The sequence below is a fragment of the Anopheles funestus genome, chromosome 2RL (assembly GCF_943734845.2).
Source record: "Anopheles funestus chromosome 2RL, idAnoFuneDA-416_04, whole genome shotgun sequence".
Lineage (NCBI taxonomy): Eukaryota > Metazoa > Arthropoda > Insecta > Diptera > Culicidae > Anopheles > Anopheles funestus.
In genome coordinates this window covers 38,450,247-38,469,461 of record NC_064598.1, presented here as the reverse complement: position 1 = coordinate 38,469,461, position 19,215 = coordinate 38,450,247, and the positions used below count along the sequence as shown (strand labels likewise).

The following is a 19,215-nucleotide window of genomic DNA, read 5'->3' as shown; positions in this document are numbered from 1 at the left end:
TTTAGCTTTCCGTTCAGGCGTGACATTGGGAGCAAACCGATACCCGCGCCATGCCTTTGGAAATTAATGTGGTGTTTACGCCGACAGTGTGCGGTTGACATTTGCTGTAAAGATGGAGGGAACACTCGAGTGGTTTTTGAAATTAAATGCAACAATGCGGTGGTCGGATGTACGCACACACACACACACACACACACTCTTGTGGTCCATTTTAATGCAGGGAAGAGTGCTTGACGCGCAACGGTAAAGATGCCAACCGCAGCACGCTTGTTTAGCCGGGTGTGTTTGTATCTCTGGTCTTGGGTTTCCCACAGTCCCACGGGACATTCAGCCCTTCGATGAGGGAACGTACACCATCCCGTGCACATTAATTAACTGTCGCGCTGGAGTTGGAGAAATATTCCTTGCCCCCTCCCCATCCCCCCCCCCAGGCCCCCCTCCCCCCAACGGAGAGGGCTCGCTCTGGTAACGGGCAACGACAGACTTAACTATCAACTATAGAAAACAAAAATACAACTTACCGAACTGTCGTACCTGCAGTGTTATTAATTCGTGTTCGTGTTCAATTTTCTCCTCTCCCATTGCAGACACAAACGAAAAGTTCAAAACTTCCTGCCATGCAAGACGCCTACCCGTGGCCCACCCCATCTGGACGCGACAGGTGTATCGGCGGCCCATTCCGTAACGTACGAGGATCCGGACGTACACTTAGGCCATCATCCGTTGGTGATGCGGCATCATCATCATCATCACCATCACCACAATATGGAGGTAAGTGTACAAGACATCGTGGTTGGGTTTATTCGATAAGGAAAAAGGATGCTTAGGTGCAGTGATAAGCAAACTAAACGCAGAATATAGCTTCGATTTCGAAGGCTTTAAAACTCTTCAATAAAGATGAAGATAACCACCCAATTCAACAATTTCATGCGCGCAGCTTGAAAACCCGAATGGCGAAGGAACTCGTCGGTACGTTGTCAAAATTAATTTGCTCTGTCAGATTACATTAAATCATTTTCAATTGGATAATTCCAAGTGACATATTTTTTTTCGAGGGATGGGGCCTTTCACCGAAACAGCCAAAAATAAAAATTCATCTCACACACTACGTCCCACTGTCTCATCCACGATTCCACACTCGTGTCATTTTTGGCCCTTTTTTTGGAGGGTGGGAAGGAGTGAGTTTTAAAAAAGGCGCGGCAACTTCAGTTGTTACAGTAATCAATTTTTAATTTCTACCTTTTACAATCACTTGTCCTCAGACAGACGGTTGTGGGTTTTTGGCCACTCCACCTCACTCACTGTTGCACCATCTCCACGAAATCGCCGGTTTCCTGTGTACTCGATGTCAAAACGTGTCATGTATTCGTTTTTCGTTTTCGGTTTTAATTATTAATGTTATGCTGCTCTTGCCACAACGCCATTCCCGTCTTACCCGATGGTCTGGGATGTTGTTTCTTTTAGGGGGTTGCGGTGGAAAAAAATGTGTCCAATTTTGATGAATTGGAAAATCAAGCGGCCCCAACGTGTGTTGTACTATCGATCTTTGTTTCGGCGAGAACGTTTCGGCACGTCCTAAGCGTTGATGCAAAAATGAGCATTGAACATGTTCGCTTTACAGGTACCATGAATGGGGTACCCGTTTTTGTCTTCCGAGTAGAGAAGAAACTGGAAAAAATTGCTCCTCTAAAGTCTGGTTTTTACCTAAGACTCTTCAAAACAAGAATGAACGCACAATCAATGAATTTTGTGTGAATGAAAAACGTATTTTCATGCCAGTTGGATATGCTTCTAGATCCAATAGATTCTAATGCCATCTCCTCCGTATTGATATATCCAGCAAACCAGGAACTCGTCAGCTGTCACAACTGTCACAATAGAAACCGGATATGTGCGACTGGGAAATAAATCTCACACGGCAATAATACACCAAATCTCAGCCATTTATTTGCTTGTTTTTCTCAGTGGGTTTAATATACCACAAATAAAAATAAAATCTCCATTCGAATGCGCGATCTTTTATTTGAGTTCCTTCTTCACGAGATATAAAAAAGGAACACGACCTCAAGCAAAGATCAGTCGCGAGCGTCTGTCTAACCCAAAACCCGAACAACTAAACAAAAGCGCGGCTCCGTTGGTACACTTCTTGCTGTCGATGTCGTCCTGTTTCTCTCTGCTAACCATCCTGTCTCCGGCGGGATAAACTGTCATAATATTACGACAAACCATGTCAAAGCACTTCAACCAAACGACAATAGTTTCGCTCGTTTGCCTTCTACCCGGCTCGTTGCCGGGTGGAATTTTGCACTGACAAAAAAGGCACTCCTTGCGTGATCTTCTCAAGAGCCTTTTTTGTGTGCCTCCGGTTGATGCTGGCTGGTTGAGGCTCCCCTTTTCTGTGTATGCTTTTTTACTTGTTGTTGCGCCAAGGATCAATGACAAACGACAACGGTAAGCGCAGGTTTTTTGTGCAACACACACATAACGGGCAGTAACTTGATGAAGCCCCCTTCACAGTGTCGACGTTCGTCTCCTGGTGCCTTCCGTTGCACCTTTTTCCGGAGCGTAAAGATTTTTAAAATTAATGCACAGAATCGACAAAATAAAGGATGAAAACAGGGGTTGGATCATGAAGCTTGAGAACGTATCGGACAAAACTGGAAACCTCAAACGGTGAGGAAGATTTTTTTTTGTTTTCCATTGCTTGTACCTCTTCCGTCCATCTTTACAAGTATTCCGTGGCAAAATTATAATAAAACATTTGGATGACAGTCTGTCCGCTTTTGTTGGATTGTGAGCGTAAGGGTATTTATTTCCATTGCTCAATCATACCACACAGCAAACAATAATAATCGAGGCGGAAAATGATGGAAACCAACCCGTGTCAACCCTCGCGTATGTGCGTGTGTTTGTCTCCATGTGTCTCAAGTGAAAATTTAAACATCATATCATATTTCCTTGCCGCATCTTCCACGTCTAAAGTTTTCTTCCTTTGAGACCCTAAGAGGGAAAAAGTATCCCTGACTAGAGAAGAAATAGCATATAGATATGTTTGGGATTCTTGTTTTGTGTTCCACGAAACCGCACCGATGAAAGCAGAACTGCCTCTCGTTGATGGTGTTCAGGTGTCACGCGTCCCCAGAATATATTCTTCTTCAATGCCCAATGCTGTAAGTGAGTAAGATATCTTTCGGACGACTCCGATACAAACCATTCGCATAGCAGCGACGTTTTGTTTCTCAATAATTTTTTGGTGGACACACACACCTGGAAACGGTCACGACGGACGAAGGAAAAGGTATGATGCCTACTCGCGTGGTTAATTTATATGTTTCCATTTACATTTCATTAGGCTGACCGGGTCTTGTCTCACCGTACCTGGGCTGAAGGTTCGTTGCTTGTACATAAATAACCAATCTTCAGTGCAGCAGTCTTCGCGCGTGAATAGATGACGTTGACCATACGCGAGCTTTCATAGAAAAGGGGATACAAACGAGAAGGTGTACCGTTTTGTTTGAAACAGGAGGCAACCTTCAAGATATAATCCTTCCACAATCGTACCATAGTGTCGACTCTCCTTTTTTTGTGTGCTGTACGATCGGCCTTCCCGTCGCATAAGTTGTGTGGTGGAGGATTTAGGCTGAAAATGCCAACGCTAATAACTCTCGCCCTCAAGGAGAAGGCAGTGATTCTCCCTTTTTCTTCGATCCACTCCCCACCCGGCGTAGCCGTGGCCAGGTCAAGCTCACCGCAAGCGCAACACAAAACCCCGTGTCGCTTCGTGTTAGGGGTGAGTGCGAAGCGAATTATGATTGGCGTGTGATGATCAAATTTCGTGTCTGTGTAATAATGCTGTCAAACATGTTTATTCCCGGTCCCGGTTTCGGTACCGTCCATTCACTTCCCTTAGCACCCTGCTTTGTAGCTAGTCTGCTTGCCTGCCATGTTCGCTGTCATGCTGCGCGCGAAACCGTGTGTGTGATGATGGTCGGTGCGCCTATAGTAGGTCTTCGGCCGATGCCGGCGTTGCTGCTAATTAACAACTGTATACGCCTCAAAATGTGCCGGCATGGTTTGGAATTTTTTTCGAATAAAAGGTGATCAACGGACGGCGGGGTCCGGTTTAAGGATCGTCTCAAACGCTTATCACTCCTAATTATTCGATAGAGTCGAAGGTAAAAATGGAGAGCCACCAAGAAGAACATTATATCACGCGTTGTAAAATAGACCTATCCTCTTGTGGCAGCTGAATATCACAATGGACAGGCGGTAAAAATTAGTTAAAATTGATAACCATAGCAAAACATGAGGAATGTATTCTAGGAAATGTTTAATTAGGTTTTATCAAAAAGAGATTTTAGTTCATTTCGAAAATGGTTTTTTGCCAGCTTCTATCATGGGTTAATTATATTTTCTCATACCACAATGCCTTGTTGGAACTACAGCCCTAAAGTATGCAATTCAAGAGTAAAACAACGTACATATTCCTCCATATTCGACCCGCCGTGAAACCTTTTAACGTCTTCGCACATCAGGTTGCATATTTTCATCGAAACCTCTTCCATTCCCTCCTTACCCCGTCCCTCTTCACACTTTGGAACGCGTTCACACGCCTCACCACAGCATATATTACCACCCCTCTTTTCAACATACCCCATTTGATGAGACACGATTCCAAACAAATAATATTTAGTTTCATCCGAAACCTCAGCCAGGGAAACCATCCTCCCACCGGGCAAAACCGGGCTGTGGTCGGATAAAGTAACAAAAACCAACAAAAAAAAAACCGGGAAGAAGAAAAGAAAAGGATCCAGAGTTGATCGACGTGCGCCTTTCGGACGCGTTAGACCGTAAAGACACCGAGTGGACAAGCTATACGGGGTGCGCTTCGTATTGTGAGCAAAACAAAAAAAAAGAGATTCTTGTCAGGAGCTCGGAAACCACCAAACTACTCCACCTCAAAGGCACATTTATATCAACAAAAGCAGCAACGCCATAACAACACATACACACACAACAACAACCCCGTAAGATATCGTTGCTTTATTCATGTTCCTCCCGTTCTGTTGTTGTTGCTGTTAGGTTAGTTTGGTCTCTTATGACGAACGACTGCTCTTCTCAGCATCCAGCATGAAAATCCCCCCTTTGACCGCACACACATGTCCGAAGGGACGAATGGGCGCGCGCGCGCTCGCGCTATTTGGGTGGTATTTACGTTGTTGCGCCATACCTCTTTCTTCTTCACTTTCGAGTACCAGGGAAAGAACAAGCCGGGAAGAGACCACACACGGTGACGCTCACATGAGCGATGGTGGGAAAGGGAAGAAGGGGATCGGAGTTGTTCATCATCACCATCAGGAAAATGGGGGTCTCGTGCGTGTGCGAAGATCGCGACGTCGAGTGGTAATCTAGTAGTAGTACAAGTTCCTCACTTCACCTAATGCCATCTGCTGAACGGAGGTCTCGGAAATCTCGGAAGTCTCAGCTGCTAGCGAAAACTTGATAAAGGGAATAAAAACACACTCTCTTCGTCTCTATGCTAAATCAAACCCATCCACCCCCGGCGGGCGGAGGAAGGAATTGGTTGGATATTCCAAAACATTTCAAACACAAGATATATATAAAACATTAAACACACAACTTTGCATCTATTATTTGTACAGTGGTAATGTCTGATACGCTGTTTGTTGTCCAAACAATGTCTTTAAGAGGTTGCCTTCAACCGACCATTTCTGCCCCAGCTCGCAAAGATCTTCACGTGATGTTTAGAGAGATCGTGGATGATCATGTTTCCCGTATGTATTCTTCTGTATCATGTTTGCAACCATTCAACTTTACCTTTATTGTAATCATGTTCAGTTTTATTCTTCCTTTGTCTCCACTCAAGAGTCCTCTCGTCCCGAAGTGTTGTACGATTGCGGGCATGTACCGTACAAATACACACACACTTATCATAATGCTGTTCAAATTCAGATGCCCAAAAACTGCTGCTCGTTTCCCATTCCATTCCCATAACAACTTCTCCTTCAAGTGGGGGAGCTACACAACAATGGGTATTTGGCATAGAAAATCAGCAACAGCAGCAGCAGTACTCGCACTCTTATCTTGTCGTGTTCGCTTACGGCATAATGATATCCGGAAATGGTGCGAACAATCAACCTGGCCATTCATCGCGGGTACGTGTGTCATGACCAATAACACAACACTCGACGCTTCCGTTGATCGTGGATTTTCAACACCTTCACCATGTAGGAAACACACCATTGCATATTACTTTGAGCACTTGCTCTTACTCCCGCCGCCTACCCTCACGTCCACTAGTAACGAACGCATAAGCTTTGGCACGTTTCTGGCATCTCAGAACATACACTGAAAAGCACACAGTTCAACTACTTGCATCTAAATATGTACATACACTTAAGTTGGTGCAGATTGGAAAACTGCACACGAATGCCATTTTGCATGATTGCGAAGATGCGCGGAAAACGAGAACTATTGTCGCACATAGAAAGGCATAAAACTATATGTATATCTTGCAGTTGGTTTCGGTTGCCCAGCTACCATTCTCTGTCTGTTTGCTGCTGTTAAGGGGAAAGTAGCAGCACAACATACAGTTGAAAGATTGAAATGCTATGAAGAGTGCTTTCTGGTCGCACGGGGCGGGAACTGTGAGATCTTTGAAAAATTCAAATAATAAAATGGAGTCGTGAGTGGAGACATGGGTAGATACCAAAAAAAAAATGGGATATACATACATCACTGTTGGGGAAATGTGAACCTGGATTTAGATAGTTTTCCGATCATTCCCGACCCGGAACGAGAAATAAAAAGAAAAGATGCATGCATAAGCAAACAGAGAGCGAGAAGATAGTTCCTCTTTGCGTGCAAAAAAAACGGGAAAAGCAAACGTGATAAGTTTACAATTGTTGTCTGCCTTCTTTCGAACTAACAAGTGCTATTTTCCCTTCACCAATGCACAAGTGAAAGCTACCAATGCATGTTCTCTTACATGCGCACAAACACACAACGCGATAGCAAATGGGGAACCGTTGGTGGCCAAAATCAAACACACCCGACCAGAGCTCCTATCCGCTCAAAATGGGTAAGTGTTTGTAAGGCGCTTGCAAACGTCAGCCACAACCGCTCGAGTGGATCCTGGGCTGGGTAGCAACAGTAAGCAAAAGAAAAAAAGGAAACAGTAGAAACGTTCCATTATCCCAACCCAAAAAGGATACACCCGCGGACCCGCCATTCCAACAAACACAATGGTAAGCCATAAGAGGACGACAGACAAAACGGCTACATCCAACCACACACCGTGGGGGCTCTTGGAACTCTCACGGGGGGAGCATAGACCGGAAGTTGCACTGCAGAATGCGCTTTCCGTATGTGTGTGTGTGTATGTGAAAAGCCACTCGAGAGTAACAGTTGAAAGAAAGGGGGTAAATTCAGTTACAACCCAACCCAACCCACCATCAGGAAGCTTCCGTTTCCCTTTTATTTTTTCTTCTCCCTCCTGTTGTCCAAGAATTCCCTTAACTACTACTATCCGCTTGTGCTGTGGCGTGAATACGGAGCACAATGAAGCTGGAAACGGTATCACACATCATGCAAACAACCTTTTTCTCCCAGGTTTTGTTGCTTCCTATCCACTTAGCACTTGCGAATGCTCTGGACCATTTTTGGTTTGCAAACCGAATGTCGCAACAAGGATACAAAAGCTGGCAGCGCGGTGTCACATACAGTAGCCGGTATCGTATCTCGTAGTGGAATATTTACCAAGCGCTTTTACGTTGACTTCCCTCCCGACGGGTAGTGCTGTTAACATAAAACTTACTCAAGTGGTTCGAATTTCACAATCTCAAATCGATTGCTTCCCCATTTCGGAACTCGACAAGAAACTCATTGTTTTCTAAGAGTGGTTTAGGAAGCTTGGAAGCAAACTTTCTAATGCACTTCTTACTGCATTTGATAGCGTCCAGAAAGAGACTTTTAGTTACAGAGAGTAGTTACAAAAAAGTTTTTACACTATTCGTACTTTACAACACTTTGTTTCAGGTGGGCCACCAGGTGGATCGTACAAGTACGGTAGCGAAACAATGCCTGCAAGCGGATATAAAGTGCTATTGTACGGTTTTGTTCATAATAGAATAAAATCACACCTCAAAATGTCGCACGGCAAATGGCGGGAAGTTCTCCCCTCAGTTCCATCATCCAAGCCACACGTACCACCGCAATTATTCTCGTGGTCCACCATTGTGTGCCAAAGAATGCGGTGGAATTTCCCAACTCGTGTGTGAAAATGCGTTCCTTTTTTTTTTCTTTAGCGTTACGCAAAGTGTGAAACATCCAATGCCAATGAAAAGGGCTCTTTAGTCCCCTATTGTCGTGTGATGAGTGGGGAATAGATTGTAAGGATTCGCGTGTGATTTTATCGCTCGTATGGGAAGTGTGAATAAGTGGTCGCTGTAGTACCTATCGCTGAGAACCTATAGAACCTTTTCTGCGCGTATTGTATCATGTTATGCCGGAGCTAGTAACTAATGTACGTTTGCTTTTTCCCTCTTTCTCTCTCTCTCTTCATTTTCTTCCCATCAGCTGCACGCGAAACAGATCCATTATCCTAGCGGATACCCGATGCCACGGTCACCGCCATTGTTTATCTGCTCGTCACCCGGTCCCGATCCGTACCGATCGCATGACAACGTGTACGAGGAGCTAGAGCACGGTCCGGGACGGGACACGGACTCGGAACCACCGATCCAATCGGACGATGACTTTGCCGAGGATGAGCTTAGTTTGCCGGGTGACCGTTCCTTCCACAAGTCACCATCGGACGGTGGTACAACGGTCGCCACGATCTATCACGATCGTAGCAATGGGGGCAGTAGCAACAGTGCCGGTACGACAGCATCCGCCTCTACCGTGCCGGTCACGGATGGGCTGGTGGCTGGTCCTCCAGGGGCCGCATACCTAGAGCGAAACCGTACCGAACGCAACTCGCTCCTATCGTCCTCATCCTCATCCGGCAATGACAATAACCATCCGCTACACCACAACGGTCATCGGGTCGCAACAGCTGGCGGAAATGGAACGGCAACGACTGCTGGTGGTGTAAACAGCAACAGTGCCGGAGCTGCATGTGGTGGTGGCGGCATCGGAAGTAGCAATAGCCAGAGTAACAACAATAATGGTAGTAACAGCAGTGGTAGTAGCAGTGCCAGCAATAGCAACCGCAACTCCAATTCTAGCACGGATTGTGGGAATAATAACAATAACAACAATAACACCCATCCTGGCAGTGTGGCCAATGGTACGAACTGTAATGGCAACAGTGTAGTACCGTCGTCGGGTGCATTAGGATTGTTCCGTACGCGCAAACACCATCCTGCGACGTTGGGTGGATCCGGTCGAAGGGCAGGCGGCGTTGCTGGTGTTGGACATCCTTTTGCGGGTGGTGTGACGAACACATGCACGAGTTCGCTGGACGGTGGACCGCTGGGTGGAAATCCGGTTGTACTGCCACCGATGTACGACGATCGGGGTATGATGACGTTACCACCGCCGGCCTACAACCATACCCTGTCGACGAGTCATCACCATCATCATCCACACCACGGCCATCATAGTCATCACCTGAACAGCGTTAATAATAATTCCACCACCGGCGGTCGCTCGAACTACTACAGCACGATCGACGATGCGGGCGAGCTGTTGGATCCGGTGGAACGGCGGAATCGCATCAACGCGCAACTGTCCGCTTCGGCCTCCGGACCCATCGGTACCGTGTCGACCATCTTCCGCAATGGACACCGTGGACCGGTGCCACCCAGTTACGGTGTGCCACCGAGCGGTGGTGGACGCTCACGAACGAATCCGCGTGCATCGGACCGGCGAACCGGTGGACGGAACGGGAATGGTAGTAGCCAGCTAGCCGTCATATCGACACCGCAGGATCCGTCGCAGTATATCTATCACGAGCCCGTCTTCCACGAGGGCCTCATCTACGATGGGTGCCTATCGCACACGTACAGCGATCGGAGTGGTGGTAGCGGTAGTACCGGTACGGGCAGTACGGGCGGTGTCGCTTACCATCCCTACATCCTGCCGCAGTTCACCACCTTCCGGAATGGTAGCGTACCGGGCATTGTCGGTGGTGGTGGACCCGGCGTTGGTGGTGGTGTAGGTGTACCACCGTCGTCACACCCGGCCGGTCATTCGATATACTCGCGCGATTCCAGCTTCGGGTCCGATTCGGGTTACAGTCAGCATACGCAAACGTCGAACAGAAGTGTGGCCGGTTGGAGTCAACGCCGTCCAACCGGACAGTCTACCACCTCGAGCAATGGTTCCGGTACTGGCGGTAGTGTAGCAACGGTACCCCAGAAAGCGCCAAACTCTACCGAACAGCAGCCTTCATCAGTGCCACCAACGATGGTGGATTCTTGAGAGAAAGCAACGGTCTGCACTAGAGCTGCCGGACCCTTCATATCCAGTATTGTATACGGCAAGCTTCTACTATGATCTGTCCCGCACAAGTCAAACTTGTCATGCAGATCGTCAAACGGTCGTCGCGTACACACAGAGCAAGATGAGCCTGTTGTTGTTGTTGTGGGTCTTTGATATTAGGCAGATAGTAGCGAAACACAACTAGAGCAAAGGAGGCAACCTTTTGCAGTAATGAGCTGAGAAGAGAGTTAGCAGAGTTAGACGAAGAAGAAAAAAAAAACAAGAAAACCAAGAATGTGATTTTAATTTTAGTGTCAATCTCTTACCGCCCCCAGAACATCATCGGTTGTGTTCGGGTGTTGATAGTAGCTACTCGTCCGTTTTTTTAATTTTCTTTTATGCTTAATTTGTGTGTACAGTTTTTGTCCAAGATACCAATGCCGGAACCTGGATGGGCAGCAGCATAAAAGAGAAAGAGACTGTTCCCACACAAACTAGTAGTATCCGTGTTGTAAACAAACAATAATTTCTAAAGAAAAAAAAAAGAAAAGTATTTAGAATTCGCCATTGCGCGCCCCATCTTGGCGTGTTTACAGGAACAAAAACGGTTGTAAAATGGCTGCATGTTCGCCTGTCTTGGTTCCCATATGGGGCAGTCTCGAGTAGTAGTAATAGTAGTAGGAAGCAACAACACACACAACCCCCGTGTACAGTGTAGTAGGGTAGTATAGGCGGAAGGTCGATAGTGTGCGTGTTTTTGTGGGTAGGTACTTACCAGGCAGTCGGTTCGAGAGCTTTCCTTATACATAATCGTATCGTATAGAAGAGAACATGAACACTCACACAAACAAAATACTACAGAAAACCATGAGCACAGTCCACGTATCCTAAATGGTGACAGAGAAGGTTCCGTTTCTAATTAGAGGAGCATACTGGTGAAGAGGGTAATGGCAATTGTATATAGATTCTCTTCTCGCTCGCTTTTACCCGAACCACATCATTCCTTCCTGAACGCTGGTAAACAGAAAACTTTCCTAGCAAAAAAAAAAACAGTTCCCCGTTAGGTTTTGGGCTTTTTATTCGGTTTGAACCATTTTTTGATCAAGCACGATCAACATAACGATCTGTCCATCCATGAAACCCTGCTCAGCAGCACCTTGTGAGGTGTGTGGTTAAGCAGGACGAAAGGATGTTCGGTGAGTTTACTCTTGTGGTTGTAATTTGTGCGTAATTTGTAAGGCAGCGTGAAGTCGCGTAAACGATATCCTTCCGCGTTCGGTTGGAAAGCGTTTTCTCTCTTACTGTTTTACTTTTTTCTGTGGTTAGTTTTTCTTTCTCGTTCTTTATGTCTTGTTGTTTCGATGTTTTAATTACACGGTTGTTGTTTTTCTTCTCCACTTTTGTTGTGATACATTATGCTATATGTGTTCATTTATGGAAAACTTTTTGCATTTCTATGGTTAGATTAAATCATTCATTTTTATTTTTTTCCGTCTTTAGTTACTGCTAGATGCTTAATATGGTTTGTAAGTTAAAACAAGCCTGGTAACAAATTTCTACTTTTTCTCGCTTCAATCTATAAATTCATCTATTTATGTTTATGTTTAAATATTATGTTTAAAAACAGAAAACGGTAAAATGGTGAGAATTGAGAAAACGTCAAAGAACGATCGTGTAATTGTAAAATGGCGCCGACATTATGAAAATGATAGATTAAAGCCTGTAAATACTCTGTACAGCAATAGAACTTAATGAAATTAAACAAAAGTCACTGGATTCGAACCTAATAAAAACAGAAGCTGCAGATATGAACAAACTAGCAAAACTCTTGTAACATTGATGGTTCATATTTTTTTTTCGATTTGAATTATCTGTTTTAATGTGTTTCCTTCCACTTTCAATTTTCGTTTTGATTGCTATTATGGTAATCGTTTGGTTTTATGGTACTTAATTTTCTTATCTTATTCTTATCTGTATGGTCTCTGCTATTTGCAGTTGATTCTAGCGCAGTTTACTAAAGGCAATAAAAAGTTAGTTTTTTCCTTTTCTTTTCAACCCGTTTGGTTCTCTCCACTAACAACTCTCTGTACCTGTATTCGTCACTTCCTTACTGCCAGTGAAAGCTGACACGAAAGTAGACAAAGCAAACGTGCGAAAGCAACTAAGAAAACCATTTTTCCTTTTCTTTTTAGTAGTGTTTCAACCATATGTAGCGTGGTGAATTGTGTGTGTGTATCAGAAACAAGGATAGAAAAAAATATTAAAATCGTAACACAAAAAACAATTCGGCAAAGTCAAGAAACTCGTCAACTTACAGCAGAACTGCAAATAGTAGAAGCAAAACACACAGGGATGTAAATGAAAACTAAGATGCAAAGTTAATAATTCTCAATGGATGAAAAAAAAAACAACAAAGAAATACACAAGAGCAAGCAAAGATTACCATATCATTTTAGACTGTAGTACGTATTAAAACGGAAGAAACGAAATGAGCGCCAGAAGTGAAACAAGTGACGGATCCACTCGACAAAAAGCGTGCAGCACATGTATTTTGTAACGTTCGAAAGCAATTTTAAACCAAATGAAAAAGAAAGGAAATAAAAACAAAGGATACAGGGGTACCAACTATATACACACACCCACACCGAAAGGTGGCGGTTTGTGTGTAGAGCAGTAAAATTATATCAACCAAATGAGTGATATGGTGCCCAGGAAAATGGAAAGGAACTGATTCGCGAGAGGGAACACACACACTAATAAACCGTGATGCAGGTGTTTGTGTGAGTGGGAGTTAGTTTACTATTGAGAAGAAATTGAAAAGTATGGTGAAAAAGTGAAAGTAAGATTCGATTTTGTATATATTTAAAACAAATGACTCAGAAATCAAGAGAGAAAACAAACCCAGCTTCTTCAACTTACAAACTTATTGAGGGTAATCAACCACAACACATACCGCGCAAAACCAGTCAAACCAATCTTCCCTACTTCCTTCTAACTATCTTTTTTTCACCCCAGATAACAATACAATCGAATGCAAAATAGAAACGGAAAAGCAAATATGAGACCGATGTGTATGCAAGTAAACAAAAAAAGAAGAAAAAAAGAAAAAAAACTATCGTGTAGAGAAAAACTAGTGGAAAAGAATTAATAAAATTGATAAAATGCAAATCAAATACGAAAAAAAAACTCGTGTTATGGTCTCAAAAGTGCATGGGAAGAAAGAAAGAAAACAATGGAATGTAAACAGGTAATTTAATATTCTCATTATCGGATTTACAATTGCATCATGTAAACTGCTTACAAATTTTTTTTTGCGGAAGCTCTGGTGTTTAATCAGTATTTATACATTTGTTTCCTTTTCGAATTGCTTCTGGTTGGGTCGGGCAAACAAATACAATAATTCGCTTATAAGAACAAAAAAAACACTTCCGTATCGAATGCAAACAATATTTATTATCCCTTGTTTGAGGCGAGTGCAAATGTGAAAAGTATTTTGCGATCATTGTGCAATTGATTGCACGCATTTAAATATAAATATTACAAGCAAAGATTTAATAAGTCCTTATGAAAATAATTTTCTTCAACCACAACATGCTCTGTATGCTCTTGTATTTATTTAGGGAATTTAACTTATCTTACCCCGTCACTACATGCTTAGCAATTGTCGCGTTTGCGAACGATTGGACATTTATTAAAAAAAAATGTTTGTAACTTCTTAATCTATTGTTTATTTGCAGCATTATTTGAGTGAAAAGAAACTTATTTGATACAATTGGCATTAAAATAAATCAATTTAATTTTTTTTTTGCTAAATTTCCCAAAAAAAACGTAAGCCTTATGGAATTTTGGAGTTAAAGTTTTGTTTTTAATTTTTCTTGAGTTTTTATTCTTTATTATGTAAATTACTATTATTAATAAATATTAATTATTGTTATTAATTTAAAGCATTATTTGAGTGAAAACAAACTTATTGTAACAAATTCGCATTAAAATATATCACATTTATAAATTTTGCTAAATTGCTAAATGAGGAAAATTTTACGTTTTCTCAAACAGGGTATGGAACTTGGTTCCTCGAATAACTTCCGACACGGACATCTGAGAGCATGGCCGTCCAAGAAGAAAACTGTAGCCATTGGTGCCATCTATCGACCACAGGTTAAGGATTGGAGATCCGTTGGATACCGACAGAGTTATAGGCAAAATTTGGTGCAAAAATGAACCTCTTGAACTTTTCAAATTTCTATATTTTATTTATTTTTTTTTCTGATTTTTTATTCTTTTTTAATTTAAAGCATTATTTGAGTGAAAAGAAACTTATTTGATACAATTGGCATTAAAATAATTCAATTTAATATTTTTCGCAAAATTTCTCAAAAAATCGTAAAGGGTAAGCCTTATGAAATTTTCGAGTTGAAAATTTTTTGTAAATTTTTTTCTGATTTTTTATTCTTTTTTTAATTTGAAGTATTATTTGAGTCAAAAGAAACTTATTGCAACAAATTTGCATTAAAATACATCAAATTTTAAATGAGGAAAAAAATGAGGAAAATTTTACGTTTTCTCAAACAGGGTATGAAACTTGGTTCCTCGAATAACTTTCGACACGGACATCTGAGAGCATGGCCGTTCAAGAAGAAAATGTAGCCATTGGTGCCATCTATCGACCACAGGTTAAGGATTGGAGATCCAATGGATACCAACCGAGTTATAGGCAAAACTTGGTGCAAAAATGAGGAAAATTTTACATTTTCTCAAACAGGGTATGGAACTTGGTTCCTCGAATAACTTTCGACACGGATATCTGAGAGCATGTCCGTCCAAGAAGAAAATGTAGCCATTGGTGCCATCTATCGACCACAGGTTAAGGATTGCAGATCCGTTGGATACCGACAGAGTTATAGGCAAAACCTGGTGCAAAAATGAAACTTTTCAAATTTTCAAATTTTTATATTTTATTTATTTTTTTCTGATTTTTTATTCTTTTTTTAATTTAAAGCATTATTTGAGTGAAAAGAAACTTATTTGATACAATTGGCATTAAAATAAATCAATTTAATTTTTTTTGCAAAATTTCTCAAAAAAAACGTAAGGGGTAAGCCTTATGAAATTTTCGAGTTGAAAATTTTTTGTAAATTTTTTTCTGATTTTTTATTCTTTTTTTAATTTGACGCATTATTTGAGTGAAAAGAAACTTATTGCAACAAATTTGCATTAAAATACATCAAATTTTAAATGAGGAAAAAAATGAGGAAAATTTTACGTTTTCTCAAACAGGGTATGAAACTTGGTTCCTCGAATAACTTTCGACACGGACATCTGAGAGCATGGCCGTTCAAGAAGAAAATGTAGCCATTGGTGTCATCTATCGACCACAGGTTAAAGATTGGCGATCCAATGGATACCAACCGAGTTATAGGCAAAACTTGGTGCAAAAATGGGGAAAATTTTACATTTTCTCAAACAGGGTATGGAACTTGGTTCCTCGAATAACTTTCGACACGGATATCTGAGAGCATGTCCGTCCAAGAAGAAAATGTAGCCATTGGTGCCATCTATCGACCACAGGTTAAGGATTGGAGATCCGTTGGATACCGACAGAGTTATAGGCAAAACTTGGTGCAAAAATGAAACTTTTCAAATTTTCAAATTTTTATATTTTATTTTTTTTCTGATTTTTTATTCTTTTTTTAATTTAATGCATTATTTGAGTGAAAAGAAACTTATTTGATACAATTGGCATTAAAATAAATCAATATAATTTTTTTTGCAAAATTTCTCAAAAAAAACGTAAGGGGTAAGCCTTATGAAATTTTCGAGTTGAAAATTTTTTGTAAATTTTTTTCTGATTTTTTATTCTTTTTTTAATTTGAAGCATTATTTGAGTGAAAAGAAACTTATTGCAACAAATTTGCATTAAAATACATCAAATTTTAAATGAGGAAAAAAATGAGGAAAATTTTACGTTTTCTCAAACAGGGTATGAAACTTGGTTCCTCGAATAACTTTCGACACGGATATCTGAGAGCATGTCCGTCCAAGAAGAAAATGTAGCCATTGGTGCCATCTATCGACCACAGGTTAAGGATTGGAGATCCGTTGGATACCAACAAAGTTATAGGCAAAACTTGGTGCAAAAATAAACCTCTTGAACTTTTCAAATTTCTATATTTTATTTATTTTTTTCTGATTTTTTATTCTTTTTTTAATTTAAAGCATTATTTGAGTGAAAAGAAACTTATTTGATGCAATTGGCATTAAAATAAATCAATTTAATTTTTTTTGCAAAATTTCTCAAAAAAACGTAAGGGGTAAGCCTTATGAAATTTTCGAGTTGAAATTTTTTTGTAATTTTTTTTCTGATTTTTTATTCTTTTTTTAATTTGAAGCATTATTTGAGTGAAAAGAAACTTATTGCAACAAATTTGCATTAAAATACATCAAATATTAAATGAGGAAAAAAATGAGGAAAATTTTACGTTTTCTCAAACAGGGTATGAAACTTGGTTCTTCGAATAACTTCTGGCACAGACATCTGAAGGCATGGCCGTCCAAGAAGAAAATATAGCCATTGGTGTCATCTATCGACCACAGTTTAAGGATTGGAGATCCGTTGGATACCGACAGAGTTATAGGCAAAACTTGGTGCAAAAATGAACCTTTTGAAATTTTCAAATTTTTATATTTTTTTATTTTTTTTTTTTTTGATTTTTTATTCTTTTTTTAATTTAATGCATTATTTGAGTGAAAAGAAACTTATTTGATGCAATTGGCATTAAAATAAATCAATTTAATTTTTTTTGCAAAATTTCTCAAAAAAACGTAAGGGGTAAGCCTTATAAAATTTTCGAGTTGAAAATTTTTTGTAAATTTTTTTCTGATTTTTTATTCTTTTTTTAATTTGACGCATTATTTGAGTGAAAAATTACTTATTGCAACAAATTTGCATTAAAATACATCAAATTTTAAATGAGGAAAAAATGAGGAAAATTTTACGTTTTCTCAAACAGGGTATGGAACTTGGTTCCTCGAATAACTTCCGACACGGACATCTGAGAGCATGGCCGTCCCAGAAGAAAATGTAGCCATTGGTGCCATCTATCGACCACAGGTTAAGGATTGCAGATCCGTTGGATACCGACATAGTTTTAGGCAAAACTTGGTGCAAAAATGAACCTTTTGAAATTTTCATATTTTTATATTTTATTTATTTTTTTTTTGATTTTTTATTCTTTTTTTAATTTAAAGCATTATTTGAGTGAAAAGAAACTTATTTGATACAATTGGCATTAAAATAAATCAATTTATTTTTTTTTTGCAAAATTTCTCAAAAAAACGTAAGGGGTAAGCCTTATGAAATTTTCGAGTTGAAAATTTTTTGTAAATTTTTTTTTGATTTTTTATTCTTTTTTTAATTTAAAGCTTTATTTGATTGAAAAGAAACTTAGTGCAACCAATTGGCATTAAAATAAATCGATTTATGAAATTTTGCAAAATTACTCAAAAAAAAGGCAATTTTATAATCGTTTATTCTTTTCTTTATTTAAAGCATTATTTGAGTGAAAAGGAACTTAGTTCAACCATTTGGCATTAAAATAAATCAATTTATAAAATTTTGCAAAATTACTCAAAAAAAGGCAAGGTTATAGCCTTATGAAATTTTCATATTTTTTGATTTTTTTTTCCATAATTGTTTATTGTTTTGTTTATTTAAAGCATTATTTGAGTGAAAAGAAACATAGTTCAACCAATTGGCATTAAAATAAATCAATTTATAAAATTTTTTTATATTTAAAAAAAAAAATTTATCCTTATTTTTGTTTAATTTATTTTAACCAATTGGCATTAAAATACATTGATTGATAAAATTTTGCGAGAGAAAATACAAAACATCTCATTTCACTCCATTTGTTTTCTGCGGTCTGCGAAAAGCGGTTGCACTGATTCACATACACGCCTCAATTCGCACGCACGACGAAAATGTTGGAAAACGCATCGGAAACATTATGGCACAACTGTGGGCATAAAGGTGGTTAGTTGGGTGGATACAATAAATAATTTAATTGATTTTCGTACCCATTAGCGTTTCGGCGCAGCGGGGGGGTTTGTTCCTGTTCAAATAGCAGCAAGGAGCATTGGCGCATAAAGAGTGTTACGAGGGGTAGAGGGGAAAGCTCACACGCTCCTTTGCAGCATCATTTTCCCATCATTAACATTGACAAACGAACGCAAACGAATGGTAAAAGAAGGGAATCATAGCGATTGCGGATTGTGCCTGTCAGGTGGCAACGCGCACTTTTACCCATTGTAACGAGCATGATGCGAAAGAATCAATGAACCGGGAAGAAATAAAGCGGAAGAATGGGCACACGAACGCGTAGGATGGTGCCGCTTTATCGAACCGTAAGAATATTATCAATTCAATAATGTGAACTGGCAGGATGATTTTTCTGATGCCCGGTACGATAATGATCATGCAAATGGGAGTGATGAGAGGGTTTTCAATAATTTAAGAAGCTCTACTACTTTTGATGTCCACGAATCGTGTTTGGTACGGCCCATTTTTTTTGGTTAATGATTCCAGCATGTTCATTGCGTTTAATCGTATTACTACTTTTGTCGTGAAATTAAGAGTTCAAATAAAGGTAAGTATTTAATGTGAGGTAGTTTCGTACACGTTGTTTTCATTAAATCGGTAAAAATGAAAAACGTTGTAAAGAACTCAACTGATGATGGTGGAGTTTCGAACTTTTAAAAAATCGAAAC

General features: G+C 40.3%; 1 protein-coding gene across 12 annotated transcripts in view; it reads left to right on the top strand.

Annotated features, from left to right (window-relative positions):
• LOC125761903 (uncharacterized transmembrane protein DDB_G0289901) overlaps positions 1-13,345 on the top strand; it is a 275,515-nt gene extending 262,170 nt beyond the window's left edge. For all 12 annotated transcript variants that reach the window (XM_049423482.1, XM_049423473.1, XM_049423483.1 and 9 more), the window contains 2 exons: positions 588-771; positions 8,599-13,345. In XM_049423482.1, the coding sequence (XP_049279439.1) occupies positions 588-771; positions 8,599-10,449 (2,035 nt within the window). In that variant the 3' untranslated portion in view covers positions 10,450-13,345. The remainder of the gene's footprint in view (positions 1-587; positions 772-8,598) is intronic.
• The last annotated feature ends 5,870 nt before the right edge of the window (positions 13,346-19,215 follow it).